Source organism: Hylobates moloch, unplaced genomic scaffold (assembly GCF_009828535.3).
Source record: "Hylobates moloch isolate HMO894 unplaced genomic scaffold, HMol_V3 SCAFFOLD_15, whole genome shotgun sequence".
Classification (NCBI taxonomy): domain Eukaryota; kingdom Metazoa; phylum Chordata; class Mammalia; order Primates; family Hylobatidae; genus Hylobates; species Hylobates moloch.
In genome coordinates this window covers 12,532,095-12,552,381 of record NW_026652290.1, presented here as the reverse complement: position 1 = coordinate 12,552,381, position 20,287 = coordinate 12,532,095, and the positions used below count along the sequence as shown (strand labels likewise).

The following is a 20,287-nucleotide window of genomic DNA, read 5'->3' as shown; positions in this document are numbered from 1 at the left end:
TAAGCCAAAGGGTTGAAAGAGACCATCTTGGCCGAGCGTGGTGTCTCATGTCTGTAATCCCAGCACTTTGGGAGGCCCAGGCAGGCGGATCACCTGAGGTCGGGAGTTTGAGACCAGCCTGACCAACATGGAGAAACCCCGTCTCTACTAAAAATACAAAATTAGCCCGGTGTGGTGGCACATGCCTGTAATCCTGGCTACTCGGGAAGCTGAGGCAGGAGAATCTCCTAAACCTGGGAGGCGGAGGTTGCAGTGAGCCGAGATCATGCCATTGCACTCTAGCCTGGGCAACAAGAGCAAAACTCTTATCTCAAAAAAAAAAGAAAAAGACCATCTCATTCATACATGTTTTTCTACATTTGTCCTGTATTTCAACAGTTTTGCTCTTAAAATATGTATTTTTTGCAGCCACAATCAGGAGATGCCTTCTGGATATCATACTTTGACCATTAATTTTAATTTTGAATTGATTCAAAGTTTTCTTATTCATCCAATCTTTCCTCATATTCCCTTGTTTTTATGGATAAGCTTCCAATATTTCTGCCTAAACTTGTTCAAGTTCTAAACATGAGTTTCTTCATAGTAGAAAATATGGCTTTGTGGTTGCTGTCTCAACAGTCAAGTGTTTGCTCATTCAAGAAACTTCATTAACACTAGTATTACGGGCCTGTCAGGTATTGATACTGACAAGCTTCCATCACCAAGTTGGACTTTGGTGGTTCAGCCCTGTTCTCATGGCCAATGAGAAGTTAGGTGAGGAGGTGCTCCAATTATTCTGTCCAACAGAATTAAGAGAAAGGGAACCAGTGGGCACAGGAAGACAGCTAGACCTCTCACTGGGATACTGCAAAGGCTAACAGCCAGTCTAGGAACTTAGTCACAGTGGGCCCTCCTTGAGCCAGTTCCACTGTTCAGAGAGCTATGCCAAGCCCCTAAAAGACCTAAAGGCTGACACAATATCTGACTTTTCAGTAGAATCCGATCATTAAGTATATAAACAATCCAGTATGGTGATCTTATGTTGATTTGTATCTGATTGATAAGGGGAAAAAAAGAAGAGTAATAACTTAGCCTAGAAGGTAAAATATATCAAAACAAGGGTCTATGTAAGAACAGAAATCTTTGGTGTTAAAAGGTTACAGGCAGCTGGGTGCAGTGGCTCATGCCTGTAATCCCAGCACTTTGGGAAGCTGAGGCAGGAGGATAGCTTGAGGCCAGGAATTTGAGACTAGCCTGGGCAACACAGCGAGACTTTGTTTCTTCAGTTATTACAACTATTCCTGACAACAAAAAGTTTGGAATAGCCGTAATACTTATCTGGGATATTTCTATTATGTAGGAATTAGTATCTATACTTTTCTTATTCCAGGCACTTAGCTGCCCCACCAAAATGTCTTTCACTGACATAATAAAGAGGCAGGATTTGAATTCAGACAGATCTGGCTGTTAAATACTAGTCCATTTCACTGCGCCATGCTACCTCCCACAACTAGGATGGGAAGACATTTACGATTGTGAAAAGCCTGGAACGCACGAACTGATCAGTTTAAGAGGGTTCAATGCATACACCTCCTACACAGTGTTATGAAACTGTCCCAAATATTTAGGAGGAACTGAACGTTTACAGACACTAGAATTAGCTTTCAAACTATGCCAACATGTCATTTAACATACAAATGCTCAAAATTAAATTGCACTTCTGCCCTCAAAAAACCCTAGTTGATAGCTTGGGTGTTTCTTATCATCTTTATTAGCTGGGGTTATGAAACTTAAATGGGTGATGTTGCTAAAACACTTTTAACACTTTCCCATGGGGAGTTAGAGGGAGGCTGCATGATTTGGCTGGGTTTTGTTCATCACAATTAGGTCAACAGCCCAATCCCAAAAGAAAGCACCATTAGTGAAATGACATGTTTCAAGGGCTTTCCAAAATCAGTCCACCGGGTTTTGGCAAGCTCCAGCAAGGGTGGAGAGGGGTAAGGTGCAGCCAGGCCTTAATGGCCTTCTAAACTTGGGTCCTGTATCTGACAAGGTTTCCAATGGCTCGTATGAACAAAACTGACTTTGCTCTTACTGCTGTTATGCAATTAAAGAGGCCAAATGCTAAAATAAAAATCTTACTTCACAATGAGGATTTACAGTAACAAGAAAATTATCCCAAGGTTTTTCTTCAATGATGAAGTAGCTTGATTTTTAGCCAAAATGCAATATAGCAATGAAAGAATACTTTGTGAAATGTTTAACACTGATATCTTTTAATGTTACTCTTTTAAGATTATTTCAACAAGCAAAATAAGTGTTAGCAGTTTTTACTATAGTTGCCAAACGGTATTAGGAATATTAACTTTCCTCCCTTGCTTACAGCAAAAACAAATACAAAAATTAAAGTTATAGGTAAAGATATATTTACCAAGGTGGTTTTGAGACAGTCTCGCTCTTGTCACCAAGGTTGGAGTGCAGTGGTGCAATCTCGGCTTACTGCAACCTCCGCCGAGTTCAAGCGATTCTCCTGCCTCAGCTTCCTGAGTAACTGGGATTATAGGCTCCCACCACCATGCCTGTAATCCCAGCTAATTTTTTGTATTTTTAGTAGAGACAGGGTTTCACCTGGGCAACAGAGCGAGACTCCATCTCAAAAAGAGTAGTGGCTATCAACCTACACTGTACAGGAGCCCATGGGAATTATATTTTTAAAAAAGACAAGGTGGACCCTCACGCCCCTCATCAATGAAACAGAACTGGGCACTTTCCCAGATGAGGCCCATGTGCAGCCATGATTTACCTTGGAACCCCATTTGGCCTTGAAGTTTGGGAGGAATGAATTCCACTTGTAGCTCCAGGAGAGATTTATGATTAAATTTAGGTGTTTAGCCCAACTCCCTGGCCAAGGAGACAAAGAGACACTGGCTGAGGGTTTCTAAAAAATTTTATTCGTTCTTCTGTAAAAACTGCAGCCAGGACTACCTCTGGTTAATCCCATCAGTTTGGATGGGTTACCTTTCACTAGCAACATTAAAGGCCCCAAATTAGAAAGCAACACATAGGCACGGTGAAGTCAAGAAAAGGGTGGATTTTAATTTTAGTTTATTTACAGGATGCTGCAAGATATGAAATTCCACATAGAAATAAGAAACCTAGTCAGAGGACAAACTTCATACAGTATGTACAGTTGGAACTGTTCAAGTATAGTTTTGGTGTAAAAAGTGCTACAGTAACAAACCACATTTAAAAAAGTTCTTAGTAGAGAAACAATAAGACAAAATACCAAACATAGTACACAACAAATTTGTCTCAGCCACATGATCTAAAAGTTAAAGGTCCCAGGAGCCCCATCCTGAACTTGGAAGGTGTAGCCTTCAGAGGTAGTTTCTGGCACAACGTTTTGATCTTCCTCTTCCTGGAAATATATTAAAAAATAAATATAAAAATAATATAAGTATTCCAAGCAGCAGCCCACCTAGAAGTCTGTATTTAATCCCTAGGTCTTGATCTGCATATTACACCTTTAATCCTGTATGATATTCTAGTATCTGACATAGGGGAGGGAGAGTCTCAGAAACTTGGCCAATTCTTGAATGCTACTACAGTAACAGAAACAGGCTGAGATTTTTTTCTTCCCCAACTGTCACTTTTCAATAGGAAAAGACTGTATTAGGCCCAGAGCATGGTGGTGGGTTTGGCCTACTTCTCTATCACCTCCTACAATGACACCCATTAACTTACTCTCAAGATATTCTAAGATTCTCAAGGCTGTTCATTTAAAACTAATCTGGTGGCTTTTAAAATCTCAAGTTTAAAAAGATTTTATTACCATCAAGCCAAACTAGAGGGGCAAATAAGTACATTATGTCCTATGCACACTGATATTTTACTGTATTTAACAAAGATAGGAGACTTATTTTTAAAAGTATAAGGGAAAAAAAGGCTCATGGCCTTGACTTTATATGTTTCCAAGTTGTTATTAACATTAGCATCCATTACTCACCTCTACAGAGAAATACTTCTCAATTAAGCTTAATGAAGCCTTATACACAGACTCATTTTCATGGTTTTGTAGAGCTTCAATTTTGTCTAAGCCTCCACATTCTTCAATCATTATACTAAGTTTCTCAGTTTCACCTAGTTTCTCAGCAGCCTGAAAAAAAAAAAATTCCAAGTTTACTGGCATATACTCTGGTTTTATTTTAATGAAGAAAACATCGATAATTTGAATATTGATACATCAGGCAGAAATAAGCACCTAACAGTTCCTTTATCAAGCCTATCATAGTTTTATGTCCATTTTATATTTTGTTGAAACTCAATGTGATTGGATCTATATCTGCTTTTAGCACTACTTCAACTGGAGCCAAAGATCTTACAATCAGTAGCTCTCAACCTTTTCTATGTATCAAAATCATGTGGGCAACTTTTAAAACAACACTACATTCCAGTTCAACTGGTCTGCTATAGGAACAGGGGCGTATTGTCTTGTAAAGCATCCTAGGTAATCACAAGGTGTAGTCAAGGTGTCTAAGGGCAAAGATGGCCTATGGAGTGCTAAACTAAATGTACCCAAACAGAACGTGTGTTGGTATTAAGGATTTACTGGACATATGGAATAGTATGTAGGTTAGTTTTCCTTTAAATTTTCAACTTTAAAGAGATACATAAATATCTATAGATGAAAAAAACAGATTTGCTTTAAAGTAACTTAGGGGATTAGATGAGGGGAATAAATACTGGCCACATACTGACAAATTATTTATACACAGTAACAGATAGGCCAGCATCCATTATTGAAGGCTCAACTTTTTTTTTTTTTTTTTTAATTATACTTTAGGTTTTAGGGTACATGTGCACAATGTGCAGGTTTGTTACATATGTATCCATGTGCCATGTTGATTTCCTGCACCCATTAACTCGTCATTTAGCATTAGGTATATCTCCTAATGCTGTCCCTTCCCCCTCCCCCCACCCCACAACAGTCCCCGGAGTGTGATGTTCCCCTTCCTGTGTCCATGTGTTCTCATTGTTCAATTCCCACCTATGAGTGAGAACATGCGGTGTTTGGTTTTTTGTCCTTGCGATAGTTTACTGAGAATGATGTTTTCCAGTTTCATCCATGTCCCTACAAAGGACATGAACTCATTTTTTATGGCTGCATAGTATTCCATGGTGTATATGTGCCACATTTTCTTAATCCAGTCTATCGTTGTTGGACATTTGGGTTGGTAAAGGCTCAACTTTTTTAAGACAGTTTCACTCTCATTGCCCAGGCTGGAGTGCAATGACACCAACTTGGCTCACTGCAACTTCCGCTTCCTGGGTTCAAGCAGTTCTCCTGCCTCAGCCTCCTGAGCAGCTGGAATTACAGGCGCCCGCCACCATGCCCGGCTAATTTTTTGTATTGTTAGTAGAGACGGGCTTTCACTACGTTGGCCAGGCTGGTCTCAAACTCCTGACCTTGGCTGGGTGCGGTGGCTCACGCTTGTAATCCCAGCACTTTGGGAGGCCGAGGCAGGCAGATCACGAGGTCAGGAGATCGAGACCACGGTGAAACCCCGTCTCTACTAAAAATACAAAAAAAATTAGCCAGGCGTGGTGGCGGGCGCCTGTAGTCCCAGCTACTCGGAGAGGCTGAGGCAGGAGAATGGCGTGAACCCAGGAGGCGGAGCTTGCAGTGAGCCGAGATCGCGCCACTGCACTCCAGCCTGGGCGACAGAGCGAGACTCCGTCTCAAAAAAAACAAACTCCTGACCTCGTGATCTGCCCGCCTCGGCCACCCAAAGTGCTGGGATTACAGGTGTGAACTACCGCGCCCAGCCTGTAGGCTCAACTTCTATATGTAAAAATCTCTATAATCCAAACTCGATGAGTAGGACTTACCTACCACCAATCACTATGACAAAGTGCCATATGCTGGTATGCTTGAATCAATTAGGGATAGAAGCAGAAGAAAAATGAAAGTTGTTCAATTTTTCTTTTTTTTTCAGAGACAGTTTCACTCTTCCACCCAGGCTGGAGTGAAGTGACACGATCTCAGCTCACTGCAACCTCTGCCCCCCGCCCAGGGTTCAAGCGTTTCTCCTGCCTCAGCCTTCCGAGTAGCTGGGATTATAGGTGCCCACCACCACACATGGCTAATTTTTGCATTTTTAGCAGAGACAGGGTTTCACCATGTTGGCCAGGCTGGTCTCGAACTCTTGACCTCAGGTGATCCACCCACCTCGGACTTCCAAAGTGCTGTGATTACAGGAATGAGCCACAGTGCCTGGCCAAGTCATTCAAATTTAATTTCACCAAAATTCGGTATGAAATTGGGAAATCAAATCAACCCAGTAAACAGGTGTGATGAGTCCACATAAGCGCCTGACTTCGATTCAGGTCACATCATCCACTTGTCATCTCTTTTATAATGCCTGCCACATTTTTAATCAAAGGTGTGGCCCACATAAACAGGCTTTCTGATTCTGTGGCTTACTAGTGAGTAAACTTACAACAGCTGCCCTCCCCCAGGTCTAAATAGTAAACTGATTATTATCAAGTCCAAATTCAAACAAAGCCACCTTGATAGGACTTACCTGAAAGATATTTGAAATGGCATCCAGGATAACCAGAATAATCTTGGTATCTTTTGCAGTTAAGAGGTTCATCAACGGTTCTATTATGCCACAATGAACAAGGTACACAATCTGTTCAACTGTTCCACCACTGGTATAGTTGGTCACGGCCCATACAGCTTCCTTTTGAGTCTTAAAATCTGCCTATTAAACATAAGGAAATGGTTTTATTTCAGCAAATTGCAAGAATAAGATTCCAAGAGTACTTTTTCACAAAAACAATGACTGAAAGTACCAAGATTCTATCCAACCTTAAGTGAAAGGGGTTACTGGGTATTTTTCAGCAAAGGACTCCTAGTAGAACCCATGATTCCTACACATGAAGAAGCTTATCAAGCACAGCTTTCTATAAATACTAAAAATGACTTGATTAAATCCTAAGACTTCATTACCTTAGAGAGAACACTGACAAGGAATGGGACTAATCCATGATTCACAACTTGCTGTATCTGGTCCTGACGGCCAGCTGTGATGTTTGACATTGTCCATGTAGCTTCCTTCTGAATGTTAGTTTTGGGGTTGGTGAGCAGGCTGGGAAAGACAGCGAGTGCTCCTGCATCAATCACAACCTGAGTCTGTTCATCTGTACCAGTGACAATATTCCCTATGGCTCTTAGTGCAGGAGTCTGGAAAAAAAAAAAAATGTTGGTGCTGGTTATTTTTTTCCCAGCACTTCAGAAATTCTATACCCTAAAAGTTTTAACAAGAGGCCCATCATGGCCTGAAATAGGCAATATTTCAATATTACTATCAACTGATTATGCTTTTTTTTTTTTTTGAGAGACAGGAGTCTTGCTCTTGTCACCCAGGCTGGAGTGCAATGGCACGATCTCCGCTCACTGCAGCCTCTGCCTCCTGGATTCAAGCAATTTTCCTGCCTTAGCCTCCCGAGTAGTTGGCATTACAGACGCGTGCCACCACATCCAGATAATTTCTTTGTATTTTTAGTAGAGATGGGCTTTCACCATGTTGGCCAGCCTGGTCTCGAACTCCTGAACTCAAGTGATCCACCCGCCTCGGCCTCCCAAAGTGCTGGGATTATACAGGTGTGAGCCACCGCGCCCAGCCCTGATCATGCTTCTTACACTTTTTTTTTTTTTTGAGACAAGAGTCTCGCTGTCGCCCAGGCTGGAGTGCAGTGGCGCCATCTTGGCTCACTGCAGGCTCCGCCCCCCAGGTTCACGCCATTCTCCTGCCTCAGCCTCCCGAGTAGCTGGGACTACAGGTGCCCGCCATCTCGCTTGGCTAATTTTTTTGTATTTTTAGTAGAGACGGGGTTTCACTTTATTAGCCAGGATGGTCTCGATCTCCTGACCTCGTGATCCGCCCGCCTCGGCCTCCCAAAGTGCTGGGATTACAGCCGTGAGCCACTGCGCCCGGCCTACTTACGTCTTAATCTACAAGTAAATAACTTACCACAATTGGCAATTCAGAAGCTCCTAGAAGCTTCACAAGTTGGGGCACAACTCCTGTTTTCACGACCATGTCAATTCGTTCATTTGGACCATCGGTAAGGTAGGAAATAGCCCAGCAGGTATCTGCTAATACTTCTGGATCATCATGATGCAGGAGCCGAACTAAGGTAGGAAGAATCTGCTCAACAGCATCTATCGGGGGTACAGGATTCTTGTTGCGGCAAAGATTTGACAGTGTCCAGGTAAGATTACGTAAGTAGCCACACTGGGGGAAAAAATAGGCAATGAGAGGTTCTGTCTTTTGAGAAGATGGGGGAAATTAGAATGAAGAAGTGAGTAACTTTACTCATGTTAGTAACTTACTGCTAAAGATGACATATCAGGAACTGCAAGGAGAGCCAACAGTGGGTCAACTGCACCGTACTTAATAACCAAGTCTCGGAACACTGAGCCATCACCTGAAAAAAAAGGCAAGATTAATTTTATTACCTTGTCCAACACCATCAATGTTCAGTGACTGAATGCACCAGCAAAAACTCCCAAACTTACTTAGATGCCCCTCTGCTGCCTTTGTAAAGACAACACTTTCATTCCTAGTAAGGGCTTGAAAGCAAGCTCAAAACTTGACAAAGTTGCTATTACTTATAACAAGGCCTTTCTTCCAACTCATTACGCTTAGATACATTCAGTCAAAAGAACTTCAAGTCCAAGTACCTGCAATGTTTCCTAGAGCCCAGACAGCTTGTTCACTGATGTGAGCATGGGGAGATGCCAACAGAGAAATGAATGCTGGGATGGCACCTCCATCTACCACAGCCTTGGTTTGTTCTGATGTCCCAGAAGCAATGTTAGTGAGTGCCCAAGCAGATTCAAACTGAATGGGACTACAATCAGTTCTGCCCAAGAAGGACACAAATTTCGGAATCAAACCAGCCCGGATTATGTTGTCTATGGGGGGCTGTTTTTCTCTGGAAAGTAGTTTCCTAAAGAGGAACAAAAAGAGAAATAAAAGTTGACAGTGATTAACAAAAGGAGTTTGTATAAAAACCAATTTAAAATGCAATTCAAGAGTTTAGAACTTCAGACAGCCTTTTTAGTAAATGATTAAATGCTGAGACATTCTGGAACCTAAGAGAAGCTGAACAGATTACTTGTATGGTGCCACATATGCGGTATAATTAACTACCATTTTTCCAGAAATTAATGTAGATTACCCTCCTCTCCATCCCTGCAGAAATCTACTACAGACTTTGTCACTTTTTAAAAAAACTTTTCACATTCTGACAGGGTTATACTCTCACTGAATTTGTTCTCCCTGATAGTTGTGGTTAAGCACATTTTGTTTTTTTGAGATAGGATCTCACTCCACCCAGGCTAGAGTGCAGTGCCATGATCACAGCTCACTGCAGCCTCGACCTCCTGGGCTCAAGTGATCCTCCCACCTCAGCCTCCTTAGTAGCTGGGACAACAAGTGCGCACCACCACACCCAGGTAATTTTAGTATTTTTTGAGACAGAGTCTTGCTCTGTCACCATGCTGGAGTGCAGTGGCAAGATCTCAGCTCACTACAACCTCCGCCTCCTGGGTTCAAGCGATTATTGTGCCTGAGCCTCCCGAACACCTGAGATTACAGGCATGTGCCACCACATCCAGCTAATACTTTATTTTGTAGAAACTGGGTCTCACCATGTTGCCCAGGCTGATCTCAAACTCTTGGGCTCAAGTAACCGACCCCTTGGCCTCCCAAAGTGCTGGGATTATCGGCATGAGCCACAATGCCCAGCCTAGAACTTTTTAATGATAATTTACCATTGAAATTTGTTCTTCTGCACACTGTCAAGCTATAGAACTTATTAATCCTTTCTATTACATCATAAATATCCATGTATGGTGGGAGGTAAAGGTCAAATTATACTTATCTCCTAAATGGATCTATCATTCTAAATGCATATCTCAATCCCACTTACTATTTATTTCTTCCTTCCCCTGCCAGCGACTTGAAACATTACTTTGGTAAAAACTTTATGGGCAGGTGCAATGGCACACCCCTGCAATCCCAGCACTTCAGGAGGCTGAGGTCAGAGGACTGCTTGAACTCAGGCATTCAAGGCCAGCCTGGGCAAAATAGCAAGACCTCCCCTCTCAAAAAAATTAATAAATAAAAAATACTATTTGGCTTATGGCTGGCTGGCCTAATCTTTCCTTGCACTATCTGTCTGTCCCTTCCTGCCCCCACCCCACCCCCCAAAAAAAATCTAAAAACACAAATTTCTTAGGCTACCCTCGCTATCACAGACAAGACTTACCTGGCAGCTTGAGTAGCTTGGAGCTGATTTTCCACATTGCTGCTATTTATGCCTTTGACAATGTCATCAACAGACCAATTTACAGTGCCCTAGAAGAAAAGTGAAACTTTGCACATTATCATTAAGATTAAATACAAACAATAAAATCCACACTTACTTGTGAAGGCAAGTGTAAACATCGTTAGGCTTATGGCCAGCTACTAAATATTTAGCCCTACATTTAATTTTGCCTGTTAAATATTCATTATTTTATATGTAGAACAGTTTCCAAACTTGGTGTCATGACTCACTGGACTCTCAAGTTATGGAGTATCCAAGTGTTTTGTCGCTAAAAAAGGCAGCTTTGAACAATTTGAAAAAACGAACGAGAAGGACAGGCATGGTGGCTCACACCTGTAAGCCTAGCACTTTGGGAGGCTCAGGAGGGAGGATGGCTTGAGCTCAAGTGAGACCAGCGTGAGCAACACAGTCAGACCTCCCAACAAAAAATTAAAAAAAAAAAAAAAAATTATCCAGGCAAGGTGGTGTTTGCCTGTCGCCATACAAGTCCTTGTCTCAAAACTCAAGAATCAGAGCAGACTGAAGATTATTTCTACGTCAGTCTCAATCACTTGCATTCTCATATACTTTGAGGGAGAAAGACATGAAGTCATAGGCAACATTCTGAGGATTTTTTCTTTTTTTTTTTTCTGAGACAGAGTTTCACTCGATCCCCAGGCTGGAGTGCAGTGGCATGATCTTGGCTCACCACAACCTCCACCTCCTGGGTTCAAGCGATTCTCCTGCCTCAGCCTCCCAAGTACCTGAGATTATAGGCATGCGCCACCACGCCTGGCTAATTTTTTTTTTGTATTTTTAGTAGAGACGGGGTTTCTCCATGTTTGTCAGGCTGGTCTCCAACTGCCAACACCTCAGGTGATCCACCCGCCTCAGCCTCCCAAAGTGCTGGAATTACAGGCATGAGCCACCATGCCCGACTTTTTTTTTTTTTTGAGACGGAGTTTTGCTCTTCTTGCCCAGGCTGGAGTGCAGTGGTGGGATCTCGGCTCGTCACCACCTCTGCCTCCCGGGTTCAAGCGATTCTCCTGCCTCAGCCTCCTGAGTAGCTGGGATTACAGGTATGTGCCACGATGCCCAGCTAATTTTGTATTTTTAGTAGAGATGGAGTTTCTCCATGTTGGTCAGGCTGGTCTCAAACTCCCGATCACAGGTGATCCACCTGCCTCAGCCTCCCAAAGTGCTGGGATTACAGGCGTGAGCCAAAATGTCCGGCTGAGGATTTTCGTATCTAATTTTATAATCTATGTATTTCCATGGTTAAGTGTTGTTGCAAATATAAATGTTTTACGTTTGGCTGGGCAAAGTGGCTCACGCCTGTAATCTCAGCACTTTGGGAGGCCAAGGCAGGTGGATCCACTGAGGTCAGGAGTTCAAGACCAGACTGGGAAACATAGTGAATCCCCATGTCTACTAAAAATGCAAAAATTAGCTGGACGTGGTGGTGATCCCCTATGATCCCAGCTACTTGGGAGGCTGAGGCAGGAGAGTCACTTGAACCCAGGAGATGGAGGCTGCAGTCAGCCGAGATCGCACCACTGCACTCCAGCCTGGGCAACAGATCAAGATCCGTTTCCCCACCCCCGCAAAAAAAAAAAGTTTTATGTTGTGAATCATAGTAGAAAGGAGGTTTGAGAACCAATGCTACCCATAATTCAAAAAGCCAGTATCCCTCTCTCCAGGAGCTTGACACCTAACAGAGAAAATGTGACAAGTAGACGAACAGCATAAAACAAGTGGTAAATAAATGGGTTACACAGCATTTACTCCCCATTTTGGGTGCAGAATCAGGGCGCTAGAGAATCCTGAGAAAGGAGTGTCTTTCCTACTAGGCTAAGGAGTGCTATAAGGAGAAGATGAGCTTTAAGTATTAGTACCCTAGAAATAGAACATAGGTAGTATTCAATGAAAAAAAAAAAAAAAAGATAAACGTGGAGTGCTAAAGGAAGCATAACGTGGCTGGGCGCGGTGGCTCACACCTATAATCCCAGAACTTTGGAAGGCCAAGGCAGGCAGATCACCTGAGGTCAGGAGTTCAAGACCGGCCTGACCAACATGGCAAAACCCCATCTCTACTAAAAAAAAAAAAAAACAAAAATTAGCTGGGCATGGTGGCACGTGCCTGTAATCCCAACTACTCCAGAGGCTGAGGCACAAGTATCGCTTGAACGCAGGAAGCGAATGTTATGGTGAGCCAAGATGGCACCTTGCACTCCAGCCTGGGCAACAAAGCAAGGCTTTGTCTCAAAACAAAAAAAAAGGAAGCATATTGTGAGAAAAAGATGTAGGAAAGGGCCCAGATGAAAGATAAATTTGAAAATCTAAGTTAAGTCTACTTTATGGAAGGCCTTCATAGAGTAGGGATTTTTTAGAGACAGGGTCTCACTGTCACCCAGCATGGAGTGCAGTGGTGCAGTCACAGCTCACTGCAGCCTCAAAATCCTGGGCTCAAGTGATTCTTCTGTCTCAGCTCCCTGAATACCTAGGACTAAAAGCCGGCGCCACTACGTCCAGCTAACTTTACTTTTTATAGAGACAAGGTCCTGCTATGTTGCCTAGACTGGGCTCAAACTCCTGGCCTCCAGTGATCCTCCCATTTCGGCTTCCCAAAGTGTTGGAATTACAGGCATGAACCACCATGCCCAGGTGGAGTATGGATTTATTTTTATTTTTTTTTCCTGAGACGGAGTTTCCCTCTTGTTGCCCAGGCTGGAGTGCAATGGCATGATCTTGGCTCACTGCAACCTCTGCCTCCCAGGTTCAAGCAATTTGGAGTATGGATTTTAAGGAGAGAAAACACATGTCTAAAGCAGTACTTTAGGAAAAATTTCAGAAAAATAGTATATGGCACAAAGAAGGATCTGATAAATTAGGAGGCTACTGTAAATATTTCAGAAGTCCTGAACAAAGCTGGTGACAAATACAAAAAAAACAGAGAATACCAAAAAAGGCAGAAATAAACCAAAAACGGGAAAGGCCTGGTGGCTCACACCTGTAATCCCAGCACTTTTGGAGGCCAAGGCAGGCATATCACGAGGTCGTGAGTTCAAGACTAGCCTGGCCAACATGGTGAAACCCCACCACTACTAAAAATACAAAAACAGGCCGGGCAGTGGCTCACGCCTGTAATCCCAGCACTTTGGGAGGCTGAGGCGGGTGGACCACAAGGTCAGGAAATCGAGACCATCCTGGCTAACATGTTGAAACCCCGTCTCTACTAAAAATACAAAAAAATTAGCCGGACGGGGTGCGGGCGCCTGTAGTCCCAGCTACTTAGGAGGCTGAGGCAGGAGAATGGCGTGAACCCGGGAGATGGAGCTTGCAGTGAGCGGACATTGCCCCACTGCACGCTAGCCTGGGCGACAGAGCAAAACTCTGTCTCAAAAAAACAAAAACAAAAAAATACAAAAACTAGCCAAGCGTGGTGACGCGTGCCCGTAATCCCAGCTACTCAGGAGGCTGTGGCAGGAGAATTGCTTGAACCCATGAGGCGGAGGTTGCAGTGAGCTGAGATTGTGCCACTGCACTCCAGCCTGAGCAACAGAGCAAGACTCCATCTCCGGGGAAAAAAAAAAAAGAGAAGAGATAAACCAGAAACTGGTTGCCTCTGGACACACTGGTCAGGTCAAGGTACCCTGCTAGTAGCTAGAAATGCAGGGAAGTCTGAAGGAAGGTCAGAACTAAAGGAAAACCCTAAATCAGCTTCAGTGGATTACAGAAGGCAAGAAAGAAGACAATTACTAATTGGGAACAGAGAAAAAAATCTTCACAGATAGTTAAAACCGTAAGACTAGAAATGTTAAGTTTACTTGAATTTCTAAGAAAAGTCCCTACTGATTTTCTGGATTTCACGTAACTCATAAACTAAAACACATTTTTTACCTGGTTGTTGCGGTTTTCCTGCAGCGGAGAAGTAGCATCATCAGGAAATGAGCTTACATTTCTCCTCTTCAGCATCTGGTCATCCTTCTTAGCTTTCCTCAGCTCCACATTGACCTCTATTCTGCGACGCCTCATTTCCTTGAGAAAAGATAACATGCCGTTTCACCTATCACACCAGTTTTTGTTGCTAAGTGAGGGCATTTTTTAAAAAATCCCTAAGTTTTCACCCCTTTCCAAATGTCTTCCCATTTAAATACCACCACAGGAAAGCAACAGAAGGTACTCACCGTACTGTCTTTTCCCTTGTTCTTGAATCTGTGAAGACGGGCAGCTGGTGTATTAGCATTCTCATTGGTGGACATGGTTATGAGACAAAGGGAGAAAGCTAAAAGATGGGGAAGAGAAAAATATTTCCTTTATCATTTTCCTTTGTCAATAATAGTACCAAATAAGAATTGAATTATCAAGCATCTACACATCTGTACACTAGAGGGGGGATCATCATGTTTTCCGCACTATGAAATAGCTTTACCCAAAGGGGAACTGTCCCCCTTCCCTCTGAAGGGCTGAGACTTCCTGGAGAGGGCTGTCCATCAGAAATAGAATGCAAGCTATATAAATTGAAACTTCCTAGTAGCCATATTTTTAAAAAGGCGAAAAGAAACAAGTGAAACTAATTTTAATAATGTATTTTACTTAACCCAACATATCCAAATAGGATTTCAACATGTTATCAATATATAAAATAACTGACATCTTTTACATTCTTTTTCCATACTCCATCTTTGAAATCTTTTGTGTACTTTAAGCTTACAGCGTATTTCAATTTGGACTAGCCAATGTGTCCACCGTTTCTGACAGCCTGATTCAATACTCCAGAGTCCCTAATAGTTAATTTAAGACAAAGTAGGGGAACCAAGTTAACTTACAGCTAAAAATTATGTGCCAGGGCAATAAATTCAGATCCTCAGGAGGCTCTCCCTATTTTACTGTCTTTACTTGGCCAAAATAGGTGCAGACTCGAAAATTAAATAAAAATGTGCTTCATCATTACATTATGGTCAACATTAAAAATGCAGTGCCGCATCTCGCATATTTGATTTGCATTTCCAGAGACTAGGAGTGAATGCACTTAATTAGGATGACATCAGCTGTGCGTCATTCAGAAGATGACAAAAGTCAAAGCCCTCCTTACAATTTGCTATCTTTGCTTTCGTTACGCTCGCCTACGACTTGGTGGCACAGCCACCCCGGGGCCTAGTTGTCAGAGACGGTGCTCCCAACTCCCACCCCCAGCCCCTGCCCCTACGCCGGGGAAGATGCAACGAGAGAGGGGGAGGCGAGGCCAGGGCCGCCACGAGCCCTCCCGGGACGTTAGCCCTCAGGCCTGGCTCGCTCCGATTCTCCCGGCCGCGACGCGTTAAGGCCTCCGCTGCCGTTTGCAGAGCGTCGGCGCCCTAAACCCGCAGACCCCGCGAAACTCAGCCGCCTGGTTAATGAACGTCGCCCCCGAGGCCTAGTCAACGCGGGAGGCAGAGCCAGGCTCGGCGTGGACCCGGGCCTCCCTCCCCCCACCCAAAAGGCGAACGCCGCCTGCGGGCAAGCCGTTAGCGCTCGGGCCGGGCCGGGCCGCCGTCTGAGTCTGTACCTGCGAAGCGGGCCTGGGCTTCCACGGGAGGCGATGCGGGGGGAATCAGCGGCTGTTGGTCGACTGCACTCAAACCGTCCACCTCGACTCAGCTCAAAGACCGTGTGGCTCGTGCAGCCGGCCGGCGCGATTTAAATTTCCCGGTGACTCCGCATTCCGATTGGCTGGTTCGAGCCTAAGCTGTGTGCCCATTGGTGGATTTGAAAAACACGTTGGGAGGGGAGGGAGTCATAGGGCTTAGGGGCGAGTGGCGGTGGGGGGGGAAAAGGAGGATGGCATCGCGAGATGAGGGAGCGGTCGGGCGGTGAGGGAGCGGCTGGGCGGTCCCTGAGCGCCTGGCGGGGCGGAGAGGGATGACTCCAGATCCCGTCAAGCAGCGCGAAGGGGCGGTTCCCTGGACCGTTCGTGTTTCCATAGGGTTGAAGCGTGCATGGTCCCTGGGCGTTTTACTGGGCGACAGCCTTAAACGAATACCACAAAATGATTCTCAAAGTCATTATTTAAAAAAAAAACTTTGTTGTTGATCTTCATGAAAATAAAAAAATTCTAATTAGTAAATAAGTAATCTTTATAGAAAAACATTGCTTTGCATTTTTTTCCTATTATGACTCCCAAAGTACTCGGCGGGGATTTCTGGCCACTATGGGAGGGAAGATTTGTGTTACATTTTTTAGTTTAGTTTTTTTTTTTAATTGCGTCATAAAAGACTGTATAGAAGCCGCAAATATGGTAACAAAAGGTTTCTTACGCCTGTTTCTCCAAAAACTCAAGTTTTTTATTTTTAAATAATTTCAAATGCAGCGGAATTGCAAATCCTTATCCAGATTTGCCAAATCTTAATATTTTGCCACATTTGCTATTGCTTTCTCTATACATATATATGTATACATATGCACACGTGTACATATGTGTGATTTTAATGTTACTTTTTGAAACATTTAAGAGTAAGTTTCAGAATCATGTCCTTTTCCCTGTTTCACGGTGTCTGTCCTAAGAAAAGACATTCTCTTATATAACCACACTGCAATCATCAAATTCAGAAAAACTGAAATTTCATGCTGTTGTTTAGTATGTAGTCTGTGTTCAAGTTTTTTCAATTGTTCCAGTAACATGCTATGCTCATTACACATTTCTGAATTTTGCATTTTTTGCCATATGCTCAAATGAACAAACAAAACAAAGATGGTCAACAGAGCATCAGGATTATGGGCCATTTTTGTTTCTGCAATTTTTTTGTGTTCTAAAAGATTACATTTTAGAAAAGATTTCATGGTTTATTTCTTACTATAAATAAATTCAAACAGCAACTTTGTCCATTCTTGCAGGCATTAATGCCAGCCTCATTCATCGTATAGCAGCCAGAGTTCATAAAGCGTTGTACCTACTCTTAATCAGCATAATCCCATCCCCCTAAATGCAAGAATGTGGAAGGAATTCACCCCTAAACCAATCACTGTGGGGCATTCTCTCAGCTACTGAGAATGGTTCAGGGGCAGGCACATGACCTAAATTCATCCAGTTGGACAGCCAGTGCCTTTTGTTTACTGGTTGGAGGTAGGAAAGCAGCCTCTGTTCTTCTGAACTGAGGGATGTGAGTCCTAGAAATCTGAATAAGAAAACTGTATGGAAACCTTGAGAGGTCTGACCTGCTCTATCTCTGAAGGTTTGCAGTTATGAGATCCGATACACATTTCTTTTGTATTGTCAAGTTGAATTTCTTCTGTTTTTTTTTTTTTTCTTTTCTTTGAGACAGGTTCTGGCTCTGTCGCCCAGGCTGGAGTGGAGTGGCACGATCTCAGCTCACTGCGACCTCTGCCTCCTGGGCTGAAGCCATCCTCCCACCTCAGCCTCCCAAATAGCTGGGACTACAGGTACACACCACCACGTCCAGCTAATTTTTGTATTTTTTGTAAAGACAGGGTTTCACTATTTTGCCCAAGCTGGTCTCGAAGTCCTGAGCTCAAGCAATCCACCCACCTCGGCCTCCCAAAGTGCTGGAATTATAGGCCTGAGCCACCATACCAAGCCAAGTTGAGTTTCTTTTGCTTGAAAATACTGACTACTATGTGCCCAGAAGTGTTCTGAGTGTTTGCCATATATTAATACACTTGATCTTCACAACTGTGAGGTAGTACTGTTATTTGCTCTATTTCACAAAAGAGAGCACTGAATCACAAGTGTTTATGTAACTTGTCCAGGGTCACACAGCCAGTAAATGGCAAAGACAGGATTCAGCCATAAGCAGTAAGCAGTTGGTTCTAGGATCTGTGTTCTGAACCACTATTCTGTACTTGCACCTAAAAACAACCTGAAACAGAAGTATAATGCCCAAAATTGCCTTTGAAAGATATGATACAGTCGGGCACAGTGGCTCACACCTGTAATCCTAGCACTTTGGGAGGCTGAGGTGGGCAGATCACCTGAGGTCAGGAGTTCAAGACCAGCCTGGCCAACATAGGGAAACCCTGTCTCTACTAAAAAATACAAAAAATTAGCTGGGCATGGTGGCAAGCACCTGTAACCCCAGCTACTTGGGAGGCTGAGGCAGGAGAATTGCTTGAATCTGGGAGGCAGAGGTTGCAGTGAGCCGAGATCACACCATTGCACTCCAGCCTGGACAACAAGAGCGAAACTCCATTTCAAAAAAAAAAAGACTAGCCCGTCCAACATGGCAAAACCCTGTCTCTACTAAAAATACAAAAAATTAGGCAGGTGTGGTAGCACACACCTGTGGTCCCGGCTACTCAGGAGGCTAAGATACAAGCATCACTTAAACCTGGGAGGTAGAGGTTGCAGTAAGCTGAGATGGCGCCACTGCACTGCAGCCCAGGCGACAATGCAAGACGCCATCTCAAAAAAAAAAAAAAGGTCCTATCATTTACGACCAAGTTTTAGCTGATGTATTAGTCCACTAGCATAGTCTGCTTAGGTTACCATAACAAAGTACTACAGGCTGGGAGGCTTAAATAACAAACATTTATTTTTCTCACATTTCTGGATCACGAAATCTGAAATAAGGGTGCCAGAGTGGTCAGTTTCCAGGAAGGGCCCCCCTCTTTGGCATCCAGATGACCATCGCCTAATTGTGTGCTAGCATGATCTCTTCATTTTAGCACAGAGGAGGGAGAGTGAAAGCTCTCTGGTGTCTCTTCTTTTTTTTTTTTTAGATGGAGTCTTGCCCTGTTGCCCAGGCTGGAGTGCAATGGCGTGATCTCGGCTCACTGCAGCCTCCACCTCCCAGGCTCAAGCCATCCTCCCACCTCAGCCTCCCAAGTAGTGGGGACTACAGGCATACACCACCATGCTTTGGGAGGCTGGGGTAGGCAGATCTCTTGAGCTGGCTTTCTTACCCTCTGCGTCAGGCCTACTGTGGCAGGCTTGGCTAAATGAAAGCCATTGGTGCTCCCTTCCCCACAAAAACAGTAACTCAGAAGCAAAACTGCATCCTTGGGGAAACTGCAGAGATTAGTGCCACATACGGAGACTCTTCAGTAAGGAACTATCCTCGTTTTGAGAAAGAGCTCTTGATCACCTACTGAACTCCAAATAAAAATGTAACCTGCCAGGTGGGGTGGCTCATGCCTGTAATCCCAGTACTTTGGGAGGCCAAGAGGGGTGGATTGCTTGAGCCCAAGAGTTCGAGACCAGCCTGGGCAACATGGCAAAATCCCATCTCTACAAAACATAGCTGGGTGTGGTGGCATGCACCTGCAGCCCCAGCTACTCAAGAGGCTGAGACGGGACAATTGCTTGAACCCAGGAGGTGGAGGTTGCAGTGAGCAGAGATCACACCACCACACTCCAGCCTGGGTGACAGAACGAGACCCTGTCTCAAAAAAAAAAAAAAAAAAAACTAGCCAGGCTTGGTGTGTAGCCAGCCCTGGTGGTGGCACGTGTCTGTAGTCCCAGCCACTCATGAGGCTAAAGTGGGAGAATCACCTGAGCCCAGGAGGTAGAGGTTGCAGTGAACCATGTGATCATGCCACTGCGCCATAGCCTGGGTAACAGATCAAGACCCTGTCTCAAAAACAAACAAAATAAAACCAATGTAATGTGAGCTACTCATGATGAATTGGGGGTTATCTGATCCCACAAAGTTGGGTGGGCACAGCAGCACTCCATAACGAAGTAGAAGTGGGATGGGAGGGACCTGGACCAAGAGGACCCAGAAGGTAGAAGAAAACTGCATGAACAAGTGACTTATGTTCCCAGCTGCTGACTCCTGCCAGCAGATTACATCTGTGGCCTCATGGGACAATCAATGACCAGCAAGATGAAGGTCAAGCTAGGCGCTCTGCATCCTATATTGACATTAGCTGAAGTGGATTGCTCCCGACCGATGGCCTCACATGTAGGCAACCTAATATAGTTCGCCTA

At 44.0% G+C, this 20,287-nt stretch overlaps 1 protein-coding gene across 2 annotated transcripts; it reads right to left on the bottom strand.

Annotated features, from left to right (window-relative positions):
• Positions 1–3,050: 3,050 nt before the first annotated feature.
• Positions 3,051–16,054, bottom strand: KPNA2 (karyopherin subunit alpha 2). 2 transcript variants are annotated; one of them, XM_032177833.2, is made up of 11 exons: positions 15,911–16,054; positions 14,550–14,647; positions 14,263–14,400; positions 10,324–10,412; positions 8,732–9,000; positions 8,381–8,475; positions 8,019–8,282; positions 6,995–7,228; positions 6,564–6,746; positions 3,986–4,135; positions 3,051–3,397 (listed from the first exon to the last, which is right to left on the bottom strand). In XM_032177833.2, the coding sequence occupies exons 2-11, from the start codon at positions 14,622–14,624 to the stop codon at positions 3,305–3,307; spliced, it is 1,590 nt and encodes a 529-aa protein (XP_032033724.1). In that variant the 5' UTR covers positions 14,625–14,647; positions 15,911–16,054; the 3' UTR covers positions 3,051–3,304. The 2 variants fall into 2 exon arrangements, with proteins under 2 accessions (XP_032033724.1, XP_058284981.1); XM_058428998.1 differs by lacking the exon at positions 15,911–16,054 and adding an exon at positions 15,192–15,788.
• Positions 16,055–20,287: the final 4,233 nt, after the last annotated feature.

Excerpts from the sequence above, each read along its gene's own strand:
- KPNA2 (XM_032177833.2), bottom strand. The coding sequence starts at position 14,624 with ATGTCCACCAATGAGAATGCTAATACACCAGCTGCCCGTCTTCACAGA. Across the intron at positions 9,001-10,323 it reads CAAGCTACTCAAGCTGCCAG|GAAACTACTTTCCAGAGAAA; the intron begins GTAAGTCTTGTC and ends GTTCCTCTTTAG. Across the intron at positions 7,229-8,018 it reads CTTCTGAATTGCCAATTGTG|ACTCCTGCACTAAGAGCCAT; the intron begins GTAAGTTATTTA and ends TTTTTTTTCCAG.